The sequence below is a fragment of the Sarcophilus harrisii genome, chromosome 1 (genome assembly GCF_902635505.1).
Source record: "Sarcophilus harrisii chromosome 1, mSarHar1.11, whole genome shotgun sequence".
NCBI lineage: Eukaryota > Metazoa > Chordata > Mammalia > Dasyuromorphia > Dasyuridae > Sarcophilus > Sarcophilus harrisii.
Genome location: NC_045426.1, coordinates 504,542,160 through 504,564,569, shown reverse-complemented (window position 1 = coordinate 504,564,569; position 22,410 = coordinate 504,542,160). Strand labels below are relative to the sequence as shown.

Genomic DNA, 22,410 nt, shown 5'->3' with positions numbered 1-22,410 from the left:
TGACTTTGGGGTTTGAGACAACACATCTTAGGACCTTGGGACACTCATTCTCCACAGTGTAGAATATGTCAGCATATTGTTAGATATTATGGAATTCATTAATTTTTAGATTCAATAAGTTTCTTTCAAGTCTTCCTCCATAACATAGATGACCTTAAATTTTTCAGATACTTACAGTTAAAGTTTAAAATGACTATAAAGTAGTAGCACTAGACATCACATTAAACTCATTTGTAATATGTTTCCAATTGACTGGATAGATGTGTAACGTTCTCTCTTACTTTGCAAAGGTGAGAAGCTCTGAGTGTAGACTATTGAATGTACTTTTATATGGAACTGATTAGATTTAATAAACTATTTGCTTCATTTGTAAATCTTTGTTTTCAGGGACTGGGTTAAGGAGTAGGGCAAGGAGAGGGATTAAAAAAATATAGAGTAGATGAAGTGAGTCTCCAGGTGAGTTAACTCTTCTTTCTATACAATAGTGAGGGCTTATCAGAAAGAGCTAAAATAGAAATGCACATGAACAACCAAATGCATTTAGTCAGATTAGATAAAACTGCAAAAAGAAAAAAAAATACTAAGCACCACTGAGATTTCTAGACATCTTGGTGATGAAGTTCTCAGAATTTGTGAAACTAGCCTAAATTCATATACCATATTCAATTCAGTTTCTTTGTCTAGTAAATAGCAATAGATTATTCCTTTATAAAGCTCTACCTTTGTTTGCTTTCAGGACCAAGTTGAGTTTACTTCTTGAGTATAAAGATTCCTCTTACCTGCCTCTTTTTTAAAAAAGATAAAGGTCAGCTCTCTCTTTGGAGTAATACTTGGCATATAAAAGATACATGGTACTTCTCAATTGAGTTAGGAAACACTAATGTGTTTTTAAACATTGGCATGTGGACCCTTAATTGATGGTTGCTTTTTAATACATTGTAAAAGGTGTTATATATATTGTGAACACTTAAAATGACTTCTACTACATTTGACTTTAGTCTTTTTTTTTTTCCCCACTTTTAAAGTATTTTAAATATGAATTTCAAAATATGGTCAAGAGCATGATAACATATCAGATAACAGGGATCACTTTAGAAAAGAGTGACATTTTTACTGATGACAAAAATCAAGGCCTAAAGAAACTAAGTAAATTACCTAAAATCATAAAAGCTGACTCAGACTCTAAACATGTCATTTTGAATAGAGATAAAACTATTTTTCTATCTTATGCACTTAAAGATCTCCTTTCATCAATGCTGATAATGACCCCCTCCTCACCAAACTAAATAGTCTGTATAAACATCCATATTTCTGTAGATCTGTGATCTTTATAGATGCTTCCTTCATGGCACAGATGTCTTCTCTGTTATTGTGTTCCCATAAATCTCTCATGGTGCGGGTGGTGGCGAGGATTCCCTCTAATATTTTAGAAACCATTATAACAATCACTTGACCATTAGACCACCCCTGTTGTCTTTTGGTGTGACTAGGCCATCTCTCTGGAATCATACAATTCCCTAATTTCCTTTGGTTTGTAGTATAATATGTTTATAATTTGTTGTCTCCTGCTTACACTCAGGCTTGCCTTTTGAGTGACTTAAAACTTTAATTCTTTAGACATGTGTGCCATAACTTGAGTTGCTATAACTTAAAAGAAAAATTCACTATTTGGTGGCTAACCTTTTGTGGGATGTGTGATGAAGCTTGGATTTTGTTGGGTTGCTTCTTAAGCCATTTCCTTATTTTTGAAGCCTTTTAATATTCGGTAAAGGACAGGGTAAAGCCTTTGAGAACTCAGTTCCTGGGGCTGCTAGGTGTGCAGTGGGTAAAGCACCAGCCACAGCCCTTAAGTCAGAAAAACCTGAGTTCAAATTTGAGCTCAGACACTAACACTTCCTAGCTGTATGATCCTGGACAAGTCACTTAACCCCAATTGCCTCTCTCCTTCCCCCCAAAAAAAGAAAGAACTCAGTTCCTTCTATAGCAGGATAAAGTTAACAAGGAAAGACTTCAGTGGAAGGAAGAGTGTGTGGCTATACATCTACATCTATCTATCTATACACAAACACACACACACAAACACATCTATCCATATGTGTACATAGAGATGTATTTATATAAATATCCTTGGAAAAGATCAAAATTGGAGTTGAAAGGATGTTCATTTAAGAAAATTCTTTCTGAGGTTTAATTGGAAGTGATTGGTTTTTCAGAGATACTGCCTTGTGTTGTGTTATTGTAAGTATTGCTGTATTTTTTTTTTTTCTGGAGCTATATCTAATACTGATGCTGATAATTTCTTGAGATATGCAAGATTATGGAACCTTTTTATCTTGTTTTTCGTATTCCAAAGTAGAGGTGATAAAAAAGATGAAAATATTTACTTTTTCCAAAGGTCCCTTTGGTTGTCTCATGTGGTAGTGTGATTTTGTGGAACATTTAAAAATCATTTTCTCCCATCTGGCCAACTTAGAACATAGATTGCTGTTTATGAGCAGGTTCTTTTAAATGTAAAAGCTACAAATAGTCCTTAATTTGGGAATGACTAGGTTTTAATTATTTTAACCTCTTGAGTCTATTCTATTGTGAATGTTAAATTGGAACTTGGTAAGCTTATTTATGAATCATCAGATTTGTTAGACTGGCCTCTATAATAGAGTTTACCTGATAAGATTATTCTGCTTACAGATTTTATAGGTTGATTGGGTACATTAAAAATTTGTCCATGTATAGAGCATCATATTCAGTGCTTCGATTAATTAACCTTTTTTGTGTGTGAAATTAAAATGATGAAAAACATACACCCAAAACTTTATCAAGTTATGCATAGCAGAGTTGCTTAAATAGAATTGCTTAGGTTTATAGTTAACTATTTAGGATCACTGCTTCTATTTGTCCCAATCTATTTGAAAGTAAAAATAGGTAAGATCATAAAGTTTCTAAAATTTTGTGTTGATTTGGGTTCTAGCCTTTGCTTTCTATATTCTTTTGTCCATTGGCCTGATGCTCTCAAGTCATTTTCCCAACAAAACATGAATATCAATTAAATTGTAGTTGCTTAATCAATAAATATAAGTGGCATTGGGTCCCAAGTGTGGTGATTTCACTATCTGTGGTGAAAAGTTTGTTACAGTAATCTTTAATGATCTTTTCCATTTTCTCTTTGTTGTCCTTCCATTTTCATCCTTAAAAATAACCTTGAGACTTTGCATAGTTAGATCTCCTGCCAAGCTTCCTTTAAACCAATTTTTATCCTCTCCTGGTTTTTTTTTCCTCCCCTCCTTTAAAAGACAGTACTGATAATTAATTGTCCACTATCACTTGTAAAAATCTATAGATCAACCCAGTGCTTTGCTTTAAAGTTTTGGCTTAAAATCTAAGTTTGCTGACAAAAGGCAGTTAAATGGCATGGTGGATAGAGTTTTGAGCATAAGGACAGGATAATCTGAGTTCAAAAGTAGCTTTCATATATTTACTAGTTGTATGACCCTTATGTGTTTGTGTTTCTTTCTTAACCTTTGTTTTGCCTTAGTTTTCCTCCACTGTAAAGTGTGGATAAAATTAGCGGCCACCTTTTAAGATTATTGTGAAGATCAAATGAAACATTTGTAAAGTGCTTAAAAGTACAGTGCCCGGGGTGTATATATAATAGGTGTTTTACAATTTGTTGAGGTAATTTCTGATATTAATTTTCCAATTTTTCATTAGTCTTGTTTAAATAGTTAAGAATTAAATAATTTCAATTGTATACCTTTTCCTTCACTTTGTTGTTTTTACTTAAATCTGATCTGCTATCCATTAATCTGGCTTTATTAGACAACTGATTCAAGGATAACTCCCACGTCATTAACAACTCTTTTCCTGTCTTAAAATATAACCTGTCTCATTTTTTTTTTTTTTTTTTTTGGTGATATTATTTGGTGCTTACAAGGACTAGCCCCTACTAATGTTCTTCTCAAAGAAAGTTTTGAGACTTCTGCTACTCTACAGTCTTTGACTTCATTTCTTTTTCCCATTTATTTTTTTTCTTCATGTTTGCATTGAAGTCATTTATTACCAGAGTACATGTTGATCCAACTTGAATTTTTCTGAGTTATTTTTTAAAATTTAATTTTTTTCTAAGTTCTAAATAGAATTTATCTTTATTTTTATTCTCAGCAATGGTGCATATGTCCACAGGGGTTATGTATTTTTTTCCCTGCTTTCTATTACTTGATTATTGTGCATCATTTTAAAGATGTTCTTATGATTCTTGGTTTAATGGATAACCTAGTAGTCCTGGATTTGAAGCCTGCCTCACTAACCTAAATGCCCACTAAATCACTTAAATTTTTTTGGTCTTGTTTTCTCATCTGTGGAATGAAATATCGGACTTCATAACCTCTAATGGTTCTTCAGCTCTAAATCTATGATCTATGATCTTATAAGAACAGTTAAGTGATACAGTGGATCAGGCGCTAGGTTTTGAGTCAAGAAGTGAGCCCACCCCACTACCTGTGTGATTCCTGGGCTAGTCACTTAATCTGTTTGTCTCAATTTCCTCATCTGTAAAATGGGGGTAAATAATAGCACCTACTTTCTAAGATTGATGTGAGAATAAAATGAAAGTAATAATTGTAAAGCACTTAGCACAGTGCCTGGCACATAGTGAGTGCTATCTAAATGTTAGTCATTATTAGCTGTTATCGTTTGTATCTTCATTTGTTCAGTAAGACTCCGTTATCTTCAATTATCACAATTTATTCAGTCACTGTCCAATCCGTGGACTTTCTGGTTTATTGCTTTTATGAATATTTTAGCATATATAGGACCTTTATTTTTGTCTCTGACTTGGATCTACTGCCTTTCTAGCAATAAGACTTTTGGATCAAGGGACATGAAAAGTTTGGTAACTCATCTGACATCATCCCAAATTGTTTTCTAAAGTGATTGAATCAGTTTGTCTTAGCAATTTTAATTTTATGTAATCAAAATTAACCATTTTTCTTCCTGTATCTGTTGCCTTAAGGCATTTAAAATTTCTCCAATAGAAACAATCTCAGCCCTTGTCTAAGTCCTGTGGTCCAGGTTCAGGAAACAGACATCCTCCACAGCTTTTCTTCTATCACCCTCAGTTCTAAGATCCTCTAGATAACTAGTTAAATGGAGGAATTCACATACTCCTGCACCCTCATCCCTGAAAGGAAAGAAACAAGTATTCATTATTAAGAAGACTTTAATACCAGGGCAGTGAATAGAGTGTTGAATCCAAATTTGGTCTCAGATACTGGGTAAGGTACTTAACCCTGTAAATGAGGAAGGAAGGAAATAGCAAACCACTGCAGTATCTTTGCCAAGAAAACCTCAAAAGAGGTCACAGAAAGTCAGAGATGGCTGAAAAGTATCTAAACAACAGTAGTATTTCAGGAACTGGATCAAAATGCTTTACAGATTTCTCATTTGACCCTCACAACAATCCTTAGAGAGGGTAGGTACTACTAACATCCCTATTTACAATTGGAAAAAACTAAGACAAATGATTTCACCCAAAGTCATAACGTAAAATATCTGTAAGGATTTATTAAGCTCCATACATAACAGACACTGTGTTTGAACCCTAAGGATCCAGGTAAGAAAAAAAGAAAGGTAATCTCTGTCCTCTCTTCTAGGGGAAAACAATATATGAAAGGAAATTGAAAGGGGCTATGGTACTATGCGCCTGAGAGGGCTCAAAGAATTGAAACCATGCAGAGGGAAAATGAAATTAACCAGAATTTTCTGAGCCCTCTCTATAAAGGAAGGCTCTGGAAGAAGTTTATTGTTCAGCCTCCCACAAAGTGGGGAAAGGGAACTGAGGATGCTGAGGTATTGAATATCAAAGCTGCATTAATTTCCAGCTGATGAGATTTCAGTTGAGGAGTTAATCCTAGGGCATACATAATGTTCCTAAGAAACCAAAAAAGAGCAGCTAATGAAAAATGCATTGTTTGAGACTTAATTTGAGTTCAATCTTCCTAACTCTAGACTGGGCTCCACTGACAGAGAATCAAAAAAAAGTAGGGAGGGGTAAAGTTGAGAATGTTTCATCCAGGATTCCATGGGCTTGAGATGGAAGGGAGCTGCAATTGGGCCCAAAATTACCTAGAGCTAAGCTGCTTGGTCACCTACCTCTTGGTCACATGCAACTTGACAATAGCTCATTCAAAGTAGTGGGGCTAATAATAATGGATGGAATTTGCTTAGTATGGCAATGCAGGGAGGACCTTTCTCAGTTCCTGATTTGTACCCACACTCATAACCTTTTCAGAGGGTAGAGGTTCTACCAATCACATGCTGAAGACACAATTGAGAGAGACACTTGCTTTAGCGTACTGGTCAATCAAAAATCAATAATGCTTTAGCACCTGCTATGAGCCAGGCACTACCAAGTACTGGGGGTATAGATACAGAAAAGAAAGACAGCTTCTGCCCTCAAGTTTGCTATCCAGTAGGGCCCCGCTTCTTAAATGGTGGTTTGTGATTCCATGTGGGATCTCATAACTGAATGTGGGGGTCTTATTTATGATTTTTATCAATAAATGTTTGATTTGTATACCTATTATATACTTTTATACCCAGGATCACGTAAAAAAAAATTACTTAGGTAATAAAATATCACAAGTAGGAAAAGTCTAAGGTGGGCTGTAAATAGAGGAAGACTCCATACAAAAGGAAACTGAAAGGGGGGGTGGGGGGGGAAAGTACCTGAGATGGGTGGAAAAATTAAGAGGTCTCAAAGAAGTGTTAGGAAGGCAGAAAATAAGTCTATGCAAAACCACCTTGAAAATTTACTAGTCCAGATTATTTGAGCTTGCTTCAGCATAACCTTGCTTATTTCCATAATTATTTCCAAAGAGGGTCATTTCTAGCAAATGGTGTATTGTCTTTCTAGATTCAGACCCCCTTTTATTAGGTGGACAAAAATGATAATTAGCTGAGGTTTCCTCACTTGATTGTTGAAGTAGTAAGACAGATTACACTGATAAAAAATGGAAATAGAATAATTTTCAGAGTGGTATAACCCAGTTAAAATTGTGGAATAATCAGTAGAAGATGATATTAGATCTTGCCTTTTTCTTCCCTCCCACTCTCAGGAGAAAATGTCTTCTATATTTTGAAGTAAAATACTATTTAAGAAAAAGAAGTTCCTAGTATAAGGTGAAATAAAAGGGATCCTTTTCCTTTAATCAGTTCAAACCTGGGTCCTGTGACTTAGTGAAGAATTTGTTGCCCTCGGGAAGATCTAGAGTAAATAATACTTTAAAAAAACCCAAACAGATTTCATTCCTAATTCTCAGGCTGTAACTTTAATCTATCCAGTAATATTCATTATTCATATTACTTTTGTCCCATTTTTCAGGATAAAAATACAAGTAATTTAGAGAAAACTTTATAATGCATTGTTAGCATATTTATCCTGGAATTGTTTTTCCTCCCCAGGCAGCTATCAACGTTTTTTTGAGTTCTAAAAACAAAATAATATTCTATTTGTCTCTAATTTTTAAAAAGTATTAAAATTATGCTGTCATTAAAATTCTGGTCTCTATAATCAATCAGAATTGGCAACAAAGTATTTTTCCCCCTTCCTGTTACATAGCTTTGAAACAACACCTACTTTCCAGATTGCTGTGAGAATCAAATGAGATCAAATGGCACATAGTAGACACTTAATGATTATTTCCTTCCTATTTGATGTAAGCTCCTTGAGGACAATAACTTAAGTAAGGCTGGCTTTAGAGGTATCGTTTGCACTATATCTTAAAGGAATGAGATTTCACTAAACCTAGGGGATGCCGTGAGCAAAGGCACACAGCCTACATACAAGTAATATAGTTTAGCTGGAGTTTAGGGCACATGGAAGGGAAATAGTATCGTTTACTTTTCATACAAATTAAATACCTATGGGGAAACAAAATGATTAGATATGCTAATACATCAAATAGGAAATGATTAAACTGCTATAAGAAATGACAACATAGTGAAGTGTGAACTGAATCAAGAGATGTACACAGTAACAGTAATATTGTTTGTTGAAGAATTATGATTTGGCTATTCTCAGTAATCCAGTGATCCAAGACAATCCCAAAAGACTAGTGAGTTATGAACCATACTATCTGCTTCCAGAAAAAGAACTTATTTTTTCAAGTCTTGTACAAAATGAGTAATATAGGAATGTTTTACATGATTCCATATTATATAACCTGTATCTGATTGCTTGTTTCTTGGGGGAAGCAGGGATAGTATTTAGAATTCAAGAATTCAAATAAAAATGTTAAAAATTGGGAGGGGAAATATGATGATGTCTGGGAGAAGACTTGTGTTATTTTTGTTTCTTAAAAGAGTTGAAGGAAAGAAATCAAGTCTTGGTGGAAATTAAATAAATGAAGAAAGCAAAAAATGAAAAAAAAATACTACTCAAGTTCATAATAAACAACAGTCTTAGAACTTGTGTTCATACCTCTGCATTATACTAATCAGCCACATAAGACTCAGTGTAGTTATTTGAGTAATATTTTTTGGTCTGATACTAAAATCCTTAAAGCCAGGTCAGAATGTGTCTAGAAATCATAATTATTTTTTGGTTTGAGATTTTTTAAGACTTTGATTTCCCATTTTTAAGGAATGAAAAAAATACTAGTCATTGATTTTGATATGAAAGATATTTTCCTGTTAAAATAAGTATATATTGTGGAACTTCTATTATGTTCCTGCAGTGTTACATAAATGTTTATCAATAAATATATAAACTTATTTATAAATATAATACATTAACATAAATTTATTGATAATTTTTTTAACTTTTTATCTTAGGAGCAAGCACAACTCTCAATCTGCAGTTCAGTCTTGTTCTACTCTTTTAAAACCCCATTTGGGATTTGCTTGGCAAAGATACTAAAGGAGTTTGCCATTTCTTTCTCCAGCTCATTTTACAAATGAGGAAACTGAGGCAAACAGGATTAAGTTACTTTCCCCAGCCAGGTTTGAACTCAAGAAGATGAATCTTCCTGAGTTCAAATCCAGCACTATATTCACTGTCACCTGCCTGCCCCCATATAAATGCTGCCTGCTATTATTATTATTAACTAAGCAACATTAATTATTTAAAACCAAGCTACTAAAGGGAAAGTAATAAAGCTCATCCAAATCAAGGACATGTTATTAACAACATATTCCTGGTTTATTTATATTTGCATTACTTTGTTATATGATAATATAATACAACACTGGTTTGTTATTATTAGTTACCTAACTTTGATAAGGTCATTGAATTAATGATTTGGTCAAAACTATTTTTCTTTTAGAAGCATTGACATGTAACTTGGTTTTAATTAATTAATGTACATAGTTAATCTAATATATCAAAAATAAGATTAATTTTGATAGGTTAACCTCTAGTTGACTTAATCACATTAGTGGTTAAGATAAATCTTGTGGAACTGAACATGGTTGCCTAGATAGGTAATCTGAGTTACATTAGTATTGGGGGAGGGGGGGATTTCCTTGCTTTTAAAAGTTCATTATTAGTTCTGTGGCCTTGCATTTTTTTTAGTTAAAAATCCTGAGTTTCACATTTGTTCAGATCTTCGAGATTTACTGGGCAGACTTTCATTATATGTAATTGTCTGTGAATTGATAGCTTACATTTATATAGCGGTTTATGATTGCAAATATTTTGGATTTATTATTATATTTGATGGTCTAAACAGCTCTGAGGCAGATAGTCCAAGTGTTAATTAATAGATAAGGAAAATGAGGCAAAGTGAATTTGTCTATAGTAACTTAGTTAGGAAGTAATCAAAGTGGAACTTGAGGCCAAATTTTTTACCCTAAATTAAGGACACCTTCCATTTATTTATTCTTATTATCCACATAGGAGCTAAGAAAACTGGCAATTGGTGTTTACAATTATTGCTTTAAATTTAAAAGAAGGCCATTTTTTGTGATGAAAGAGGCAATAATCCATGGAATTACAAATCATCTGCTCCATATTTGTCTAACAGAATTTTTCAGTCATGAGAAACAGCTCACAATAGTATGAAATAAGAATTTTGAGATCAGCATTTTGGCCGACCACAGATTTTTAAAGAGTATGTGTGTTTTACTATTTCAACTTGCAAGGTGATTTTTAAAATCTGTGCTAGCATTATAGTATTTTGACAAAGTTGATAAAACCCTGGAAATTGCAACTGCACAAATGGGGATTTAAAATCCCCTCTGATATTTAAGTAGTTGTGTAAACCTGGATGAGTCAATTAACTTTTCTGAGTCTCAGTTTCCTTATTTTTAAGATGAGAAATTAAAATTTAGATGACTTCAAAGATATCTTCGAATTTTAAATCTAGTATCCTGTGATTTCTGGGTTGCGATTGTTGTTAACAGTTGTTTTAGAATTAGAAAGTACCGGCATAAATACATGGCATTTATACTTTGAATATGTTTGCTTTACATAGAGAGATAAGGTTTTGAAAGAAAAATAATAATTAGCTTGGAAATCAATTTAGTTTAAAATCTCTTTCCCATATCCATTTATAGATAAGATGCCCATTTTAAAAATAGATTTGTATTCTCATAAAACTTGAATTTTTCTACAATATTAAGATTTATGACTGAATTATATGTGATGGAATTTTTTAAATGGTGGCTTTCAATTGGTAAAAGTTAATACTGGTTCAGGATTGGTTGTTGCCACCTGGTCATGTTTTTGAGTTCTCAGTATCATTGGCAATGAGAGAAGATAGAAAAGTAGGAAGAACTAGGGAAACCTTAGTTTCCATAGTTTCTTAGTTTATAATTCTGTAAATAGGAGGATCCTAATCTTTGAGAAATATTGGCTCCCACTCTTAAATTTAAAAGAGCTGAGTGAACCTGTATTGTTATTTTACTTATTATAAATTGGCCACTAAAGGATTCCAAATTCGTGAATTATGGGATCCCAGAGAATGAATTGAAAACAATGCAAGGGTGAAATGAAAACTCTCTTAACTTTGTGGAGATAGGGATAAGGAGTTCCATTTCTATCTCTTTAGGAAGTCAAATAGAACTCTAAAATCTGATTTAGTTAGAATTCAGTATTTAGCGACTTTCATCTTCTTGGATGGGTGGGCATCATGATGGTCTAGTTCAGGGGTCCTCAAACTATGGCCTGCGGCCAAATGCAGCAACTGAAGATGTTTATCCCCCTCACCCAGGGCTATGAAGTTTCTTTATTTAAAGGCCCACAAAACAAAAGTTTTTGTTTTTACTATGGTATGGCTCTCCAACAGTCTGAGGGACAGTGAACTGGCCCCCTATTTAAAAAGTTTGAGGACCCCTGGCTAGTTTCTGAGGCTTCCCTCTTGATTAGGATTGTCATGTCTTGAGTACAGTAATTTAAGATAAAGAAAAATATTCTTTAGATGCTATTTAAAATTAGTTTCTAACAGTTTTTAAAAATAGGAACAATTTTGCCTTGGTTCAAAGAAGAGGCTTATTTATGTTCCATCGGCATGTTTTCTTTAATTGGACATTCTCAGAATTTTTTTTTTTTTTTATTCATCAGTTATTTCTCATTTGCGAAGGAAAACAAAAATTTAGGAACATTTTGTAGCATAACATTTTATTCTCTTTGTTTTTAAAACCCTAACTATCTAGAATCCTTAGCCTTATAGTTACTTCCAGATTTGTACATTTGTTTTTGGTTGGTGGGAGGTGACGGGATGTTTTTTGTTTTGTTTTTTACTTTGAGACTTTTCAATGTGACTACCCCAGAAAAAGAAGAGATTATTTTAGGAGGCTTGTCTCACACTGACAAAGACCCTTTTTAGTTTCAAAGTGCTGTGATTATAAGGACTATTTCTGATGTCTCTGATAGTTGGTGTGGATGACTACAGCTCAGAGTCTGACGTGATTATTATACCTTCAGCCCTGGATTTCGTCTCACAAGATGAAATGTTGACACCATTGGGAAGATTGGACAAGTATGCTTCAAGTGAGAACGTATTTAACAGGTGTGTCTTTATTTTAGTGTGCTTCCTTAAGAGTGAATGAATGGAAAGTTATTTTGAATATTTAAATTTCATCATTTTAATAAATAAGAGAACAATCCAAACTGTTGATAATCAGAATTTAATTATTTGAATTTACTATTTAAATGCTTAATTTTAAGGTACAGAATGTTATATGTACTGTTACTCTTAAGTACTTTTAAAATTTAATAATTTGTATTAAAGTATTTAAGTAAGACTACAAAGTTTTAAAATCTTTTTTTAGACACTTTAATCCAAGGGATTTAATCAAAGATTCTTAACCTTTTTTGGGGGGTGGGTGGGAGGTGTAGGACATTTTAGACCTCTGGCAATCCTGTGAAGTCTATGGATCCCTCAAAATAATATTTCTAAATGCATAAAACAAAATATGTAGGATTACAAAGGAAACCTATTACATGGAAATAGAGTTGTAATTTTTTCCCATTCGAATTTTTAAACCTCCTTAATCCTTGTCCTCTTAGGACAATCCTTGAGATTAAGATGCTTCTGGTACATATGTTGCTTGTATCTTCCTCCTGGTGTTTACTTAGATACCTAGGCTAAATCCCTTTAGAAGCAAGTAATTTTTATATAAGTAATTCTCAATTATCCGCTTTAGAACCTCCTTTGTGGATTATCTCAGAATTTGATTGTTGGATAGACTTCCATGGCCAGGCCATGTAATCCAACCTGTAGCTGAGGAAAATTGCTATTTATAGCAATTTAGGTATTATTAAATATTAGCATATTTAGGTATATTAATACCTAACAAGTGATCATCCAATCTAGCTTTTGCTTAAAGACAATGAATTTAGGCCAATTCCTTTTCTCATTTCATCCTCTTAGGACATTCAGATTTCTAGTAGTATTTGCCTTAACCAAACAAAATTAGACTTGGTGCAAAAATAGTAAAATTTATTCCAAAATTGCTTTTCTATTTTTTCTTTTATTTTCTATATCACTACTTCATTCCCTTAATGGTAATAGTAAACATCCCACTAATGCTGACAGTTTTCTAGATTTGAAATTAATTTAACAATTTCTCATATTATCCAAAATATTTCCAAAAATTTGAAGAAGATTAGGGTAAAATTTGACAGTCAATGTAAGCAAATTTGAAATTAGTTAAATGAATATAGGGCCAAAGAGTAGTCACTGATGGCTAGCAGTTGTCTGGGAAGACAGCTAGTGGAGTGTCATAGGGATCCTCTCCTATCTTGTACTATTTATATTTTTAAAACTGATTTTGATAAAGGTGTAGATGACATGTCTATTTTCATGTTTGCTAACTGAGAGAAATAGGTCACATATTGGATAACAACATCAGGATCCAAAGAGATCTTGAGCACACAAAAATATTGGGCCAAAGCAAGTAAGATGAAATCTTATAAGGATAAATGTAAAGACTTAGTAGATTCTAAAATATCTAACTATGAGATGGGATAGATGGAGGTAGACAGCAGTTTTCCTGAAAGATCCAGGGTTTTTAGAAGTTCAGTATCAGTCAGTGGTGTTCCATGGAATCCAGAAAAGCTAATGTGATTTAGGCTACCTTAAGAAAAGCAGTGTCCAGAATGAAGTTGGTGCTGTATGTCCTTATGAGACCACTTCTCATACTTTGTTTTTACAAAGGACATTGATAAACTAGAAAGAAAGATAACAAGGATGTTTTGAGATGCCTTAGTAGGGTAGATTGAGGGAAATGAGCAGGTTTAGCTTGGAAAAGATAAGATATTGGGGAACATAGTAATTTTCTTCATATATCTGAAGGGCTACCCCTGGGGTTATTAAACTTGTTCTTGTTTCCAGAAGGCAGAACTAGTAGCAATGGATGGAAGTGGCGTGGCAAAAATGTAAATTTAGTCATGTTAGCAAAGACATCCAGCAATCTAGTGTGTGACCCCATCCATAAAATTAAGTTAGAGTAATTTCAATAGAGAAATCTGTATTTATTTAGCAAAATTTATTATGAAATTGACTTTAGTGCTTAGCATTTGTATGATTAGGTAAGTATATATATATATTATAAGGTCAAAGCTTTTAAAAAAAATTATTGCCAATTGGTAAATCATTTTTGCATTCAAGGGTTCTGATAAAAACCTCATTTCTAAAATATAAATTCTCTTTATATGAGAATTGACTCAAATTTATAAGAATCCAGGCCATTCTCCAATTGATAGTCAAAGGATATGAATAGACAATTTTCAGATAAAGAAATTAAAACTTTCTAAGCATACGAGAAGGTGCTGTAAATCACTATTGATCAGAGAAATGCAAATTAAGACAACTGTGAGATACTACTACACATCTTTTAGATTGGCTAAAATGACAGGAAAAGATTGGCTTAAAATGAAGGGGATGTGGGAAAATTGGGACATTAATATACATTGTTGGTGGAACTGTGAATGGATCTAGCCATTCTGGAGAACAATTTGGAACTATGCCCAAACGGCTATAAAACTACATACCCTTTGATCCAGCACTGTTTCTATTGGGCTTATATCCTAAAGAAATTTTAAAGGAGGGAGAGAGACCCATGTGCATAAATGTTTGTGGCAGCCCTTTTTGTAGTGGCAAGAAACTGAAAACTGAGTGAATGCCCATCAGTTGGAGAATGGCTGAATAAATTATGGTACATGAATGTTATGGACTATTATTCTGTAAGAAATTATCAGGAGGGTGATTTTAGAGAGGCCTGGAGAGACACATGAAGTGATGCAAAGTGAAATGAGCAGAACCAGGAGATCATTGTAGTACATGAACATTGATATTATATGACAATTCTGTTGAACATGACTCACTCCAATATTGAGATGATTGATGCCAGTTCCAGTGATCTTGTGATGAAGAGAGCCATCTACACCCAGAAAGAGGACTGTGGGAACTGAATGTGGATCACAACATAACATTCTCACTCTTTGTTGCTTGCATTTTGTTTTCTTACTCATTTACTTTTTTTTTTTTTTGATCTGATTTCTCTTATGCAGCAAGAGAATTGTATAAATATGTTTATACATATTGGATTTGACATTTTAACATGTTTAACATATATTGAATTGCTTGCCATCTAAGGGAAGGAGTGGGGGAGGAAGAAGAAAATTGAAATACAAGGCTATGCAAGGGTCAATTTTGTCAAATTATCCATGCATATATTTTGAAAAAAGCTTTATTTAAAAAAATAAAAAAAAAATATTTCCTTCTAAGAGTACTTTAAATGTAGTTCAAATACAGTTTTTAAAAAATTCAATGTAGTTTCTGAAAAATTAAGCATTTTTTTTCTGCCTAGTTTTTTGTCAAATTATCCATGCATATATTTTGAAAAATTTGAAAATATTTTGAAAAAAGCTTTATTTAAAAAAATAAAAAAAAAATATTTCCTTCTAAGAGTACTTTAAATGTAGTTCAAATACAGTTTTTAAAAAATTCAATGTAGTTTCTGAAAAATTAAGCATTTTTTTTCTGCCTAGACAAATGGTGGCCCGAAGCTTGCTTGATACTTTGAAAGAAGTCAGCGATGATGAGAGAGATTGTATTGCTGTTTTGGAAAGAGTCAGCAGATTAGCTGATGATTCAGGTATCTGATGTTCGAAAGTTTGTGTTTATATAGAGAAAGCAAATTTTTTCATGATTTTAACATTTTCAGTCAAGTTTCTTGAGCTCATTTGATTTCTCAGAAATTATTAAAGCTTCATGTGTATAAAAGAATCATATTTGTTTTAAAACTTAACTCAGTGCAAATAATTAATATAAATTTTTTCTGTTAAAGTATTATGGATTAATTTTAGACATGGCAAAAAACATAAACTAAAAGTTTTAAATATATCAAAGTAAATCATTTATTACTCTTCTTTGCATCTTCCTATCAAATTATGCAAATTTTGTTTATTCATTTGGGAGATGGATATTTTATATAAGGTTATAGGTTTTATTTTTATCAAGTCCTGAGCAGATTTGATGTAAGCAAGAGAGAAGGGTCTAAAAAGTACTAGTAGTATAGGGGACAAGTAGGGGGCACAATGGATAAGAGTATCAAATCTGGCACAATGGATAAGAGTATCAAACCTGGAGTCAGGAAGACTCATCTTTTTGTTAAAATCTGGCCTCACACTCTTACCAGCAGTATGACCATGAGCAAGTCACTTGACACTGTTTGCTTATCTGTTTGCTTCATCTGTCAAATGAACTGGAGAAGAACATGGCAAAGCATTCCAGTGTCTTTGCCAAGAAAATCCCAAATGTGGGGTCATGACGAGTTGGACATGGCTGAAATAACAGAAACACAGCAGTAAGCAATGCTGTTCCCATAATCAAATATTTACAGAAGAAAAAAACTTCAGGGACCATTTTTCATTTTTAAATGTAAATACCTCCTTCTACACAAAGCAGTTCTTGGTCCTCTGAGTTTCTAGTGTTTCCTCCTTTATTATTCTTTCTACTCTAAATGTATGTTATATATACTTTGTTGTGTACATGTCTTGTTAAAATGTATGCTTCTCGGGCAAATTTTTTTTTCACATTTTCTTTGTGTATCTGAAAGAAAGCATAGTGCCTGGAATATAGTAATAACTTGGTAAATTTTTCTTGTTTGCTTGCTTATGGTCATTTATCTTGCATTCCCCCTTCTTGAGTCACAGGTACTCTGTTTGACTTAGTTCTTCTCTTTCATCTACTTTGACCTCCATATTCTAGAAACCATTTTTAATTTATCTTCTTGAGTTACTTGCTGCCTTTTCCTGCATCCCTGTTCCAAATATAATGATTATCAACATCTATCTACAGACTTGAAGCCCCAGAGATTTTTGTTGCCTTAAAGCTTTCCAAAACCCAGCGTATCTAGAAATAGTCCTTTTGATTTGGGTATAAGTGGGTTTGCTTCATAAGGAAAACTACAGTAGAGGGAAGTTCCAAGAACAGGAAATATTGAAGAATTTTGGAGGAACTTGACGAAATTTAGTCCCAGACCACTTGTTTCTAGAACAGTTACCAATCCAGATTATTGCAGAATTAAGCAAGGTGTCCTGGATAGTGATCTGGAAATTACCAACATATAGATAATAATGGAACCTTAAGTAGTGATATCATCAGCAAATGAGAGAATATAGAAAGGGAGGGAGAATATATCCAGGACTGGATAGAGTGTTGGAGTAAATAAACCATAATTAGTGAGCATGACAAAATTGATAATAACAAAGGTGATTTGAGGAGTTGTGAGACAAATAGAAGGTGATTCAAGGAAAATCCAGAGAAGAGACAATATTCAGAAGAGGTATTGACTATTTGGCAAAAACATTTTCAATTGAAAGATAAGGTCAAAAGCCAGAATGCAGAGAGTTTAAAGGAGAAATGATAGCACCCAGTGTAGACATCAGTTTAACTTTATAGTGAGTTTTATTTAAATTGTTTTATGTGTGCTTGGTTTTTCATAGTTTGTTTCTTGTTTCAGATGGGTATCTATGCTCATATAGCATTAGTATCTGTTCTCAGCTTTTTAAAAAAAAAATTTTTTTTTTGAGGGAATACTTGCCAAAAAGCATTGGAGATATGAGACTAGATTTAAGCAAGAAGATTGCACAAGACTTAAATATTTGGTAAGTTTAGAATTACAAGGTACATAGATGGAAGAACGGATGGGCAGAACATCTAATTGTTTACCATGTTCCAGGAACTATGTTATAAGTGCTAGAGATAAAAATACAAGCAAGATTTTTCCTGTCCTTAAAAAGCTTATATTCTAATGGAGGAAGGAAAACAAATAAGAAGGTATGAGAGGCTTCTGGCACTATACAGTAATACAGTATGGGAGATAGCTGGAAAGTAGAAATGATGGCAGAGAGTCTATATATTTAAAATAAAGTGTTGATTGGCTTTCCTAGAAGAGAAATGAGATTTGAGCTTTAGAAGTTATATTTATGAGGCAATGGAAGGGAATTGGCAAAGAACATGGATATTGGAAAGGCAGGGAGAAAGTTGGGATAGTACAATTAAAAGGAGTTGAGGGGGGGAAATTGGTTTTAAGAAAACAAACTGTTGAAGACTGAGAAAAAAAGATGACTACAAGATTTTTGGTGACCTTTTGAGCAGAGTTTCATCAGAGTAGGAATTAGAGGTGTTTAAAGAGTGTGATCTTGAGAATATTGTATTTATTTTTAATATACATTGCTTTATGAATCATGTTGGGAGAAAAAAAATCTGGGCAAAAGGGAAAAAAATATGGAAGAGGGGAAAAAAAAACAGAAAAAAGAAGTAAAATAGCATGTATTGATTTCTATTCAATCTCCATAGTTCTTTTTCTGGATGCAGATGATAGTTTCTGTCCAAAATCTATTGGGATTGCTTTGGATCCTAGTACAAATTTAATTGTAAATCATATCTACTAGTCAAGATTTTTCTTTGGAAAAAAAATGGGGGTTAGTAATTGTGTGATATACTAATCACACTAATTAAATACTAATACATACTAATATATAATATATACTAATCAAAACCTTAATTCTTTGAAAACTGTCAAATTAGATCAGTATCACCCTATAAATGAAGTTATACATGATGTGATTTAGAGGGCATTCCCTCATCTGCCTTAGACATTTTTCCCCATCTCTACTATTGATTCCTAAAATTATATTATGGTCAATATACCATTATTAGCCATTTATGCTAAGATAGAGTTTTTTTAAAAGGGAGTGGAGGGGCAGCTAAGTGGCGCAATGGATAGAGCACCAGCCATGAAGTCAGCAGCACTTGAATTCAAATCTGGTCTCAGACACTTAACATTGTGTGACTTTGGGCAAGTCACTTAACCCCAATTGTCTCTGCAAAAAAAGGGGGGGCGGGGAGTGGATTCCCTTGGTATCCTTGGTACCCTTGGGTAGAGGGAGTTGGGAAGGAAGCAGAAAAGGTAACAAAACAAGGATCCTGGGGAGGAATAATTAATTGTGAGTGATTGAAACAAAAATTGGCTGTTTTATTGTTTTTATCTAGAACTGCCCAGCTTCCATGGAGAAATTCAAATGGGCATAAAATTTTAGGTGCATTTTAATTTTAAATATGTTTCATAAAGAAAAGTTGTTTAGTAAATAATGTCTAGTTTTGTACATGATCATCTTTAAACACAAACATGAAAGAAGTCAGTAATAGAATTCTTCCTACATTATCTTTGTAACTTTATTTGCCCTGCACTCTGGGAACTAATAAAGATTTTTTTTCTTTTTTCATTCAAAGATCTTCACAACCTAACTTTGGAAAATCCACCTTTTGAATATTATCCTCCTTCAAAGATGCTCAAAAGTGGCCTTTTTACTATTTCCTAGACATTTCTTCTTCCAGATGATGGGAGTCATTCTCTGACTGCACAGGCTGGCTGTTCCACATGCTTGGAATGTGCATTTTCTAGTCCCTTCCACACTCTGCCACCATACACTTTTAGGAACCCTGATTTTCCTTCAAACCTCAGTTTACATATTACTTCCTATGTGAAGCTTTTGCCAGTTTCTTTCTTTCTGCCCTTTCAAACCTCCTTATTCCCATTGCCCAGCTATTAATGCCTCCCCCACTAAATAACTTTCCATTTATTACATGTATACTTTTATGTATGTGGTTTCCCCTCTAAAAATCAGTGTAACATATTTGATCTGCACATACTCATTTTGCCAGTGTAGAACAGTGGAAAAAGCTTGTAGATCAAAAGTTAAAGTTCAGGTTTTTATTCTGAAACTTGTTAAATGTGCAGCCACGAGCCAAATCATTTTTCCTCTTATTAATTTTACTTTCCTCATTTCAAACACAGGAAGGATAATGCTTGTACTACTTAAAGTACATCATAGCATTGTTGTGAGGAAAAATATTTGGAAAATCATAAAATACTTCATAAATGTGAACTACTAACTTTCTAATTTTATTTTATTATTTCTTTTTTTTATTTTTATATTTATTATTTTATTTTATTATTTCTAATTTTCAAAGTAAAAACAACATATGTGTCACTAGTGTAACATTTTAATCTTGATAATCAACATATCAGACAACTGAAAATTTGTATGTGTCACAAAAAGTTAGAAACTTTGGTATAATAGAAATGAAGATCACATGAATAAAAAAGCAGCCTAAATTTTTCTGGTATACCCTTATTGATATTTTCTTTGTTATTCATTAGTGCTATCTATTGTAGTTGGTCTAATCTCAGTCACCTAATTACTCCAAATTACATGTCCTGATCCTCTTTGCTTTGCAACATATGCTGCCTAGTGGAATTTGAATAGGAAGATTATTAAGAGAAGGATCTACTTAAGAAATTAAGGAAGATTCTTAATAGCATTTAGAATTGATGAGACACTTTTATTTTCTCAGGTTGTCTTCTATTCTAGATGTGAAGGCTCGGGATTTGTCTAAACACTAGATCAAAAAGAATCAACCTTGACTTTTAAGTTTGAATATATAGTATTTGCTGTAAAGATTTTACTTCAACAGAAATTCTTTTGGATTTGTTTGTTTATAATATTTTTATTATTTTAATAGAACCAACTGTGCGAGCTGAACTGATGGAACAGGTGCCTCATATTGCATTATTTTGTCAAGAAAATCGACCTTCAATTCCATATGCTTTTTCCAAATACTTGCTGCCTATTGTGGTTAGATATCTTGCAGATCAGAATAACCAGGTAAAATTTCTATATACATACTTTATCTATCCTTCAAGGGAAATGTGTTAGTATGACCTGATAGTAATGAATCTAAATCTGGGTAGTTTACATTTTCTTCCCTTGGGCTGTGTCATAGGCTAACTTCTCTTCTCCCTCTATATTATTTTGCTTGGTGAGCTCATCAGCTCCCATAGATTTCAGTTACTTTTGTCTGGTGGTTCTCAGAACTCCTTAGGATCCTTCTCTCTTAACTTTCAGGCCCACGTTTCTAACTTTCTATTGGATATCTTGAATTGGATTTTTTATAGATATCTTAAACTAGTGTTTGAAACAATTCATCTCTTTCCTAAAACCCCTTCCATCTTTTAGTTTTAATGTCAGGGACTCCCTCATTCTCTTAGTCACCGAGACTTTTTACTTACGAATCATCCTCTTTCACTCAATCTGTTGCCACATACTACCAATTTTACCTTTGTAACCTCTCTTGTATCTACCCCATCTTTTCTGTGACACAGGCCACCATCTTAGTATAGGCCTTAATCACCTCATGCTTAGACTATAGCAGTAGCCTACTGGTTGATCTACCTTCAGTCCTCTCCTACTACTCCAGTCCCTCCTCCACTCTTGCCAAATAGATCTTAAAACACAAATCTATGTTAGTCCTCTCTCCCATTCATTTATTAAATAGGATTGAATTCATTTCCAGTGACTCCTTGTGTTGCCTCCAGGATCGAATAAAAAAATACTCTGTTTAGCATTCAAAATCCTTCATAACCTGAGCCCTTCCTACTTTTCTAGTTTCTTACCTCTTATTCACCTTATGTTTCCTTCCAGTGAACAACTTCTTTTTTTGAAATATTCTGTTTCTTAATTCTTTGCATCTTCAGTGACTGTCCTTCCATATGAGAAGTTCTGTTTCTCCTCATCCCTATCTTCTGATTTTCTTGGCTTTCTTAAAGTCCCAGCTAAAATCTCTCTAAATACCAGGAACTTCCCCAAATCTTCCTCAGTGCTATTCCCTTACTTCTGTTATCTCCAATTTATCCTGTACATGTCTTTTTTTGTACATATTTGTTTTGATCTTTTCCCTATGAGACTGTGAGCTCATTGAAATCAGAAACTACTGGTGGTTTGGGTTTTGGGGGTTTTGATCTTTGGCCTTTCAATGTTAAGCACAGTGTCTTGCATATAATAACTGTTCATTGACTGATTTTTTTTTTTTTTTTCCTCTCTGGTTTCATGGTATCTTTTCAAAAAGAGCTACTTCATATCTTTTACGTAATTGTTAATAAAACTTCTTCACTGCAAGTAAACTCTGAATCATCTCATCTGTAATTCTTTGAATATAACTTATTGTTGTCACAATAAATCTTAGACTGTGATCATTTGCAGTAATGCAGTAGAATATTACTTTTAGCTTTGTATGTGTATTTGCCATCTCATGGACATCGCTATAATGACTGTCTTTTACTATATGGCAGGTTATTAAGTGAAAATGCATATGCCTCTTTTTGTTACTGTTGGCTTGCTTATTTTTTTCTTAATTTTTCCCCTTTGTTCTGATTTTTCTTCTATATCATGGTAACTGTGGAAATATGTTTAGAAGAATTGCACATGTTTACTTGCTCTCTAGGGGAGAGGGAGGAATTTGGAACACACGATTTTGTAAGGGTTAATGTAGAAAACTATTTTGCATGTATTTTGAAAAATAAAAAGCTATTGTAAAAAAGAAAAGAAAAGGTATATACGGT

At 33.3% G+C, this 22,410-nt stretch overlaps 1 protein-coding gene across 9 annotated transcripts in view; it reads left to right on the top strand.

Annotated features, from left to right (window-relative positions):
- PPP4R1 (protein phosphatase 4 regulatory subunit 1) overlaps positions 1–22,410 on the top strand; it is a 90,929-nt gene that overhangs the window by 9,057 nt on the left and 59,462 nt on the right. For all 9 annotated transcript variants that reach the window (XR_004230984.1, XR_004230982.1, XR_004230981.1 and 6 more), the window contains 3 exons: positions 11,870–12,005; positions 15,491–15,597; positions 20,535–20,677. Coding sequence is in view for 5 of the 9 variants with exons in the window: in XM_031946636.1 (XP_031802496.1) it covers positions 11,870–12,005; positions 15,491–15,597; positions 20,535–20,677 (386 nt within the window). In the remaining 4 variants the exon portion in view is untranslated. The remainder of the gene's footprint in view (positions 1–11,869; positions 12,006–15,490; positions 15,598–20,534; positions 20,678–22,410) is intronic.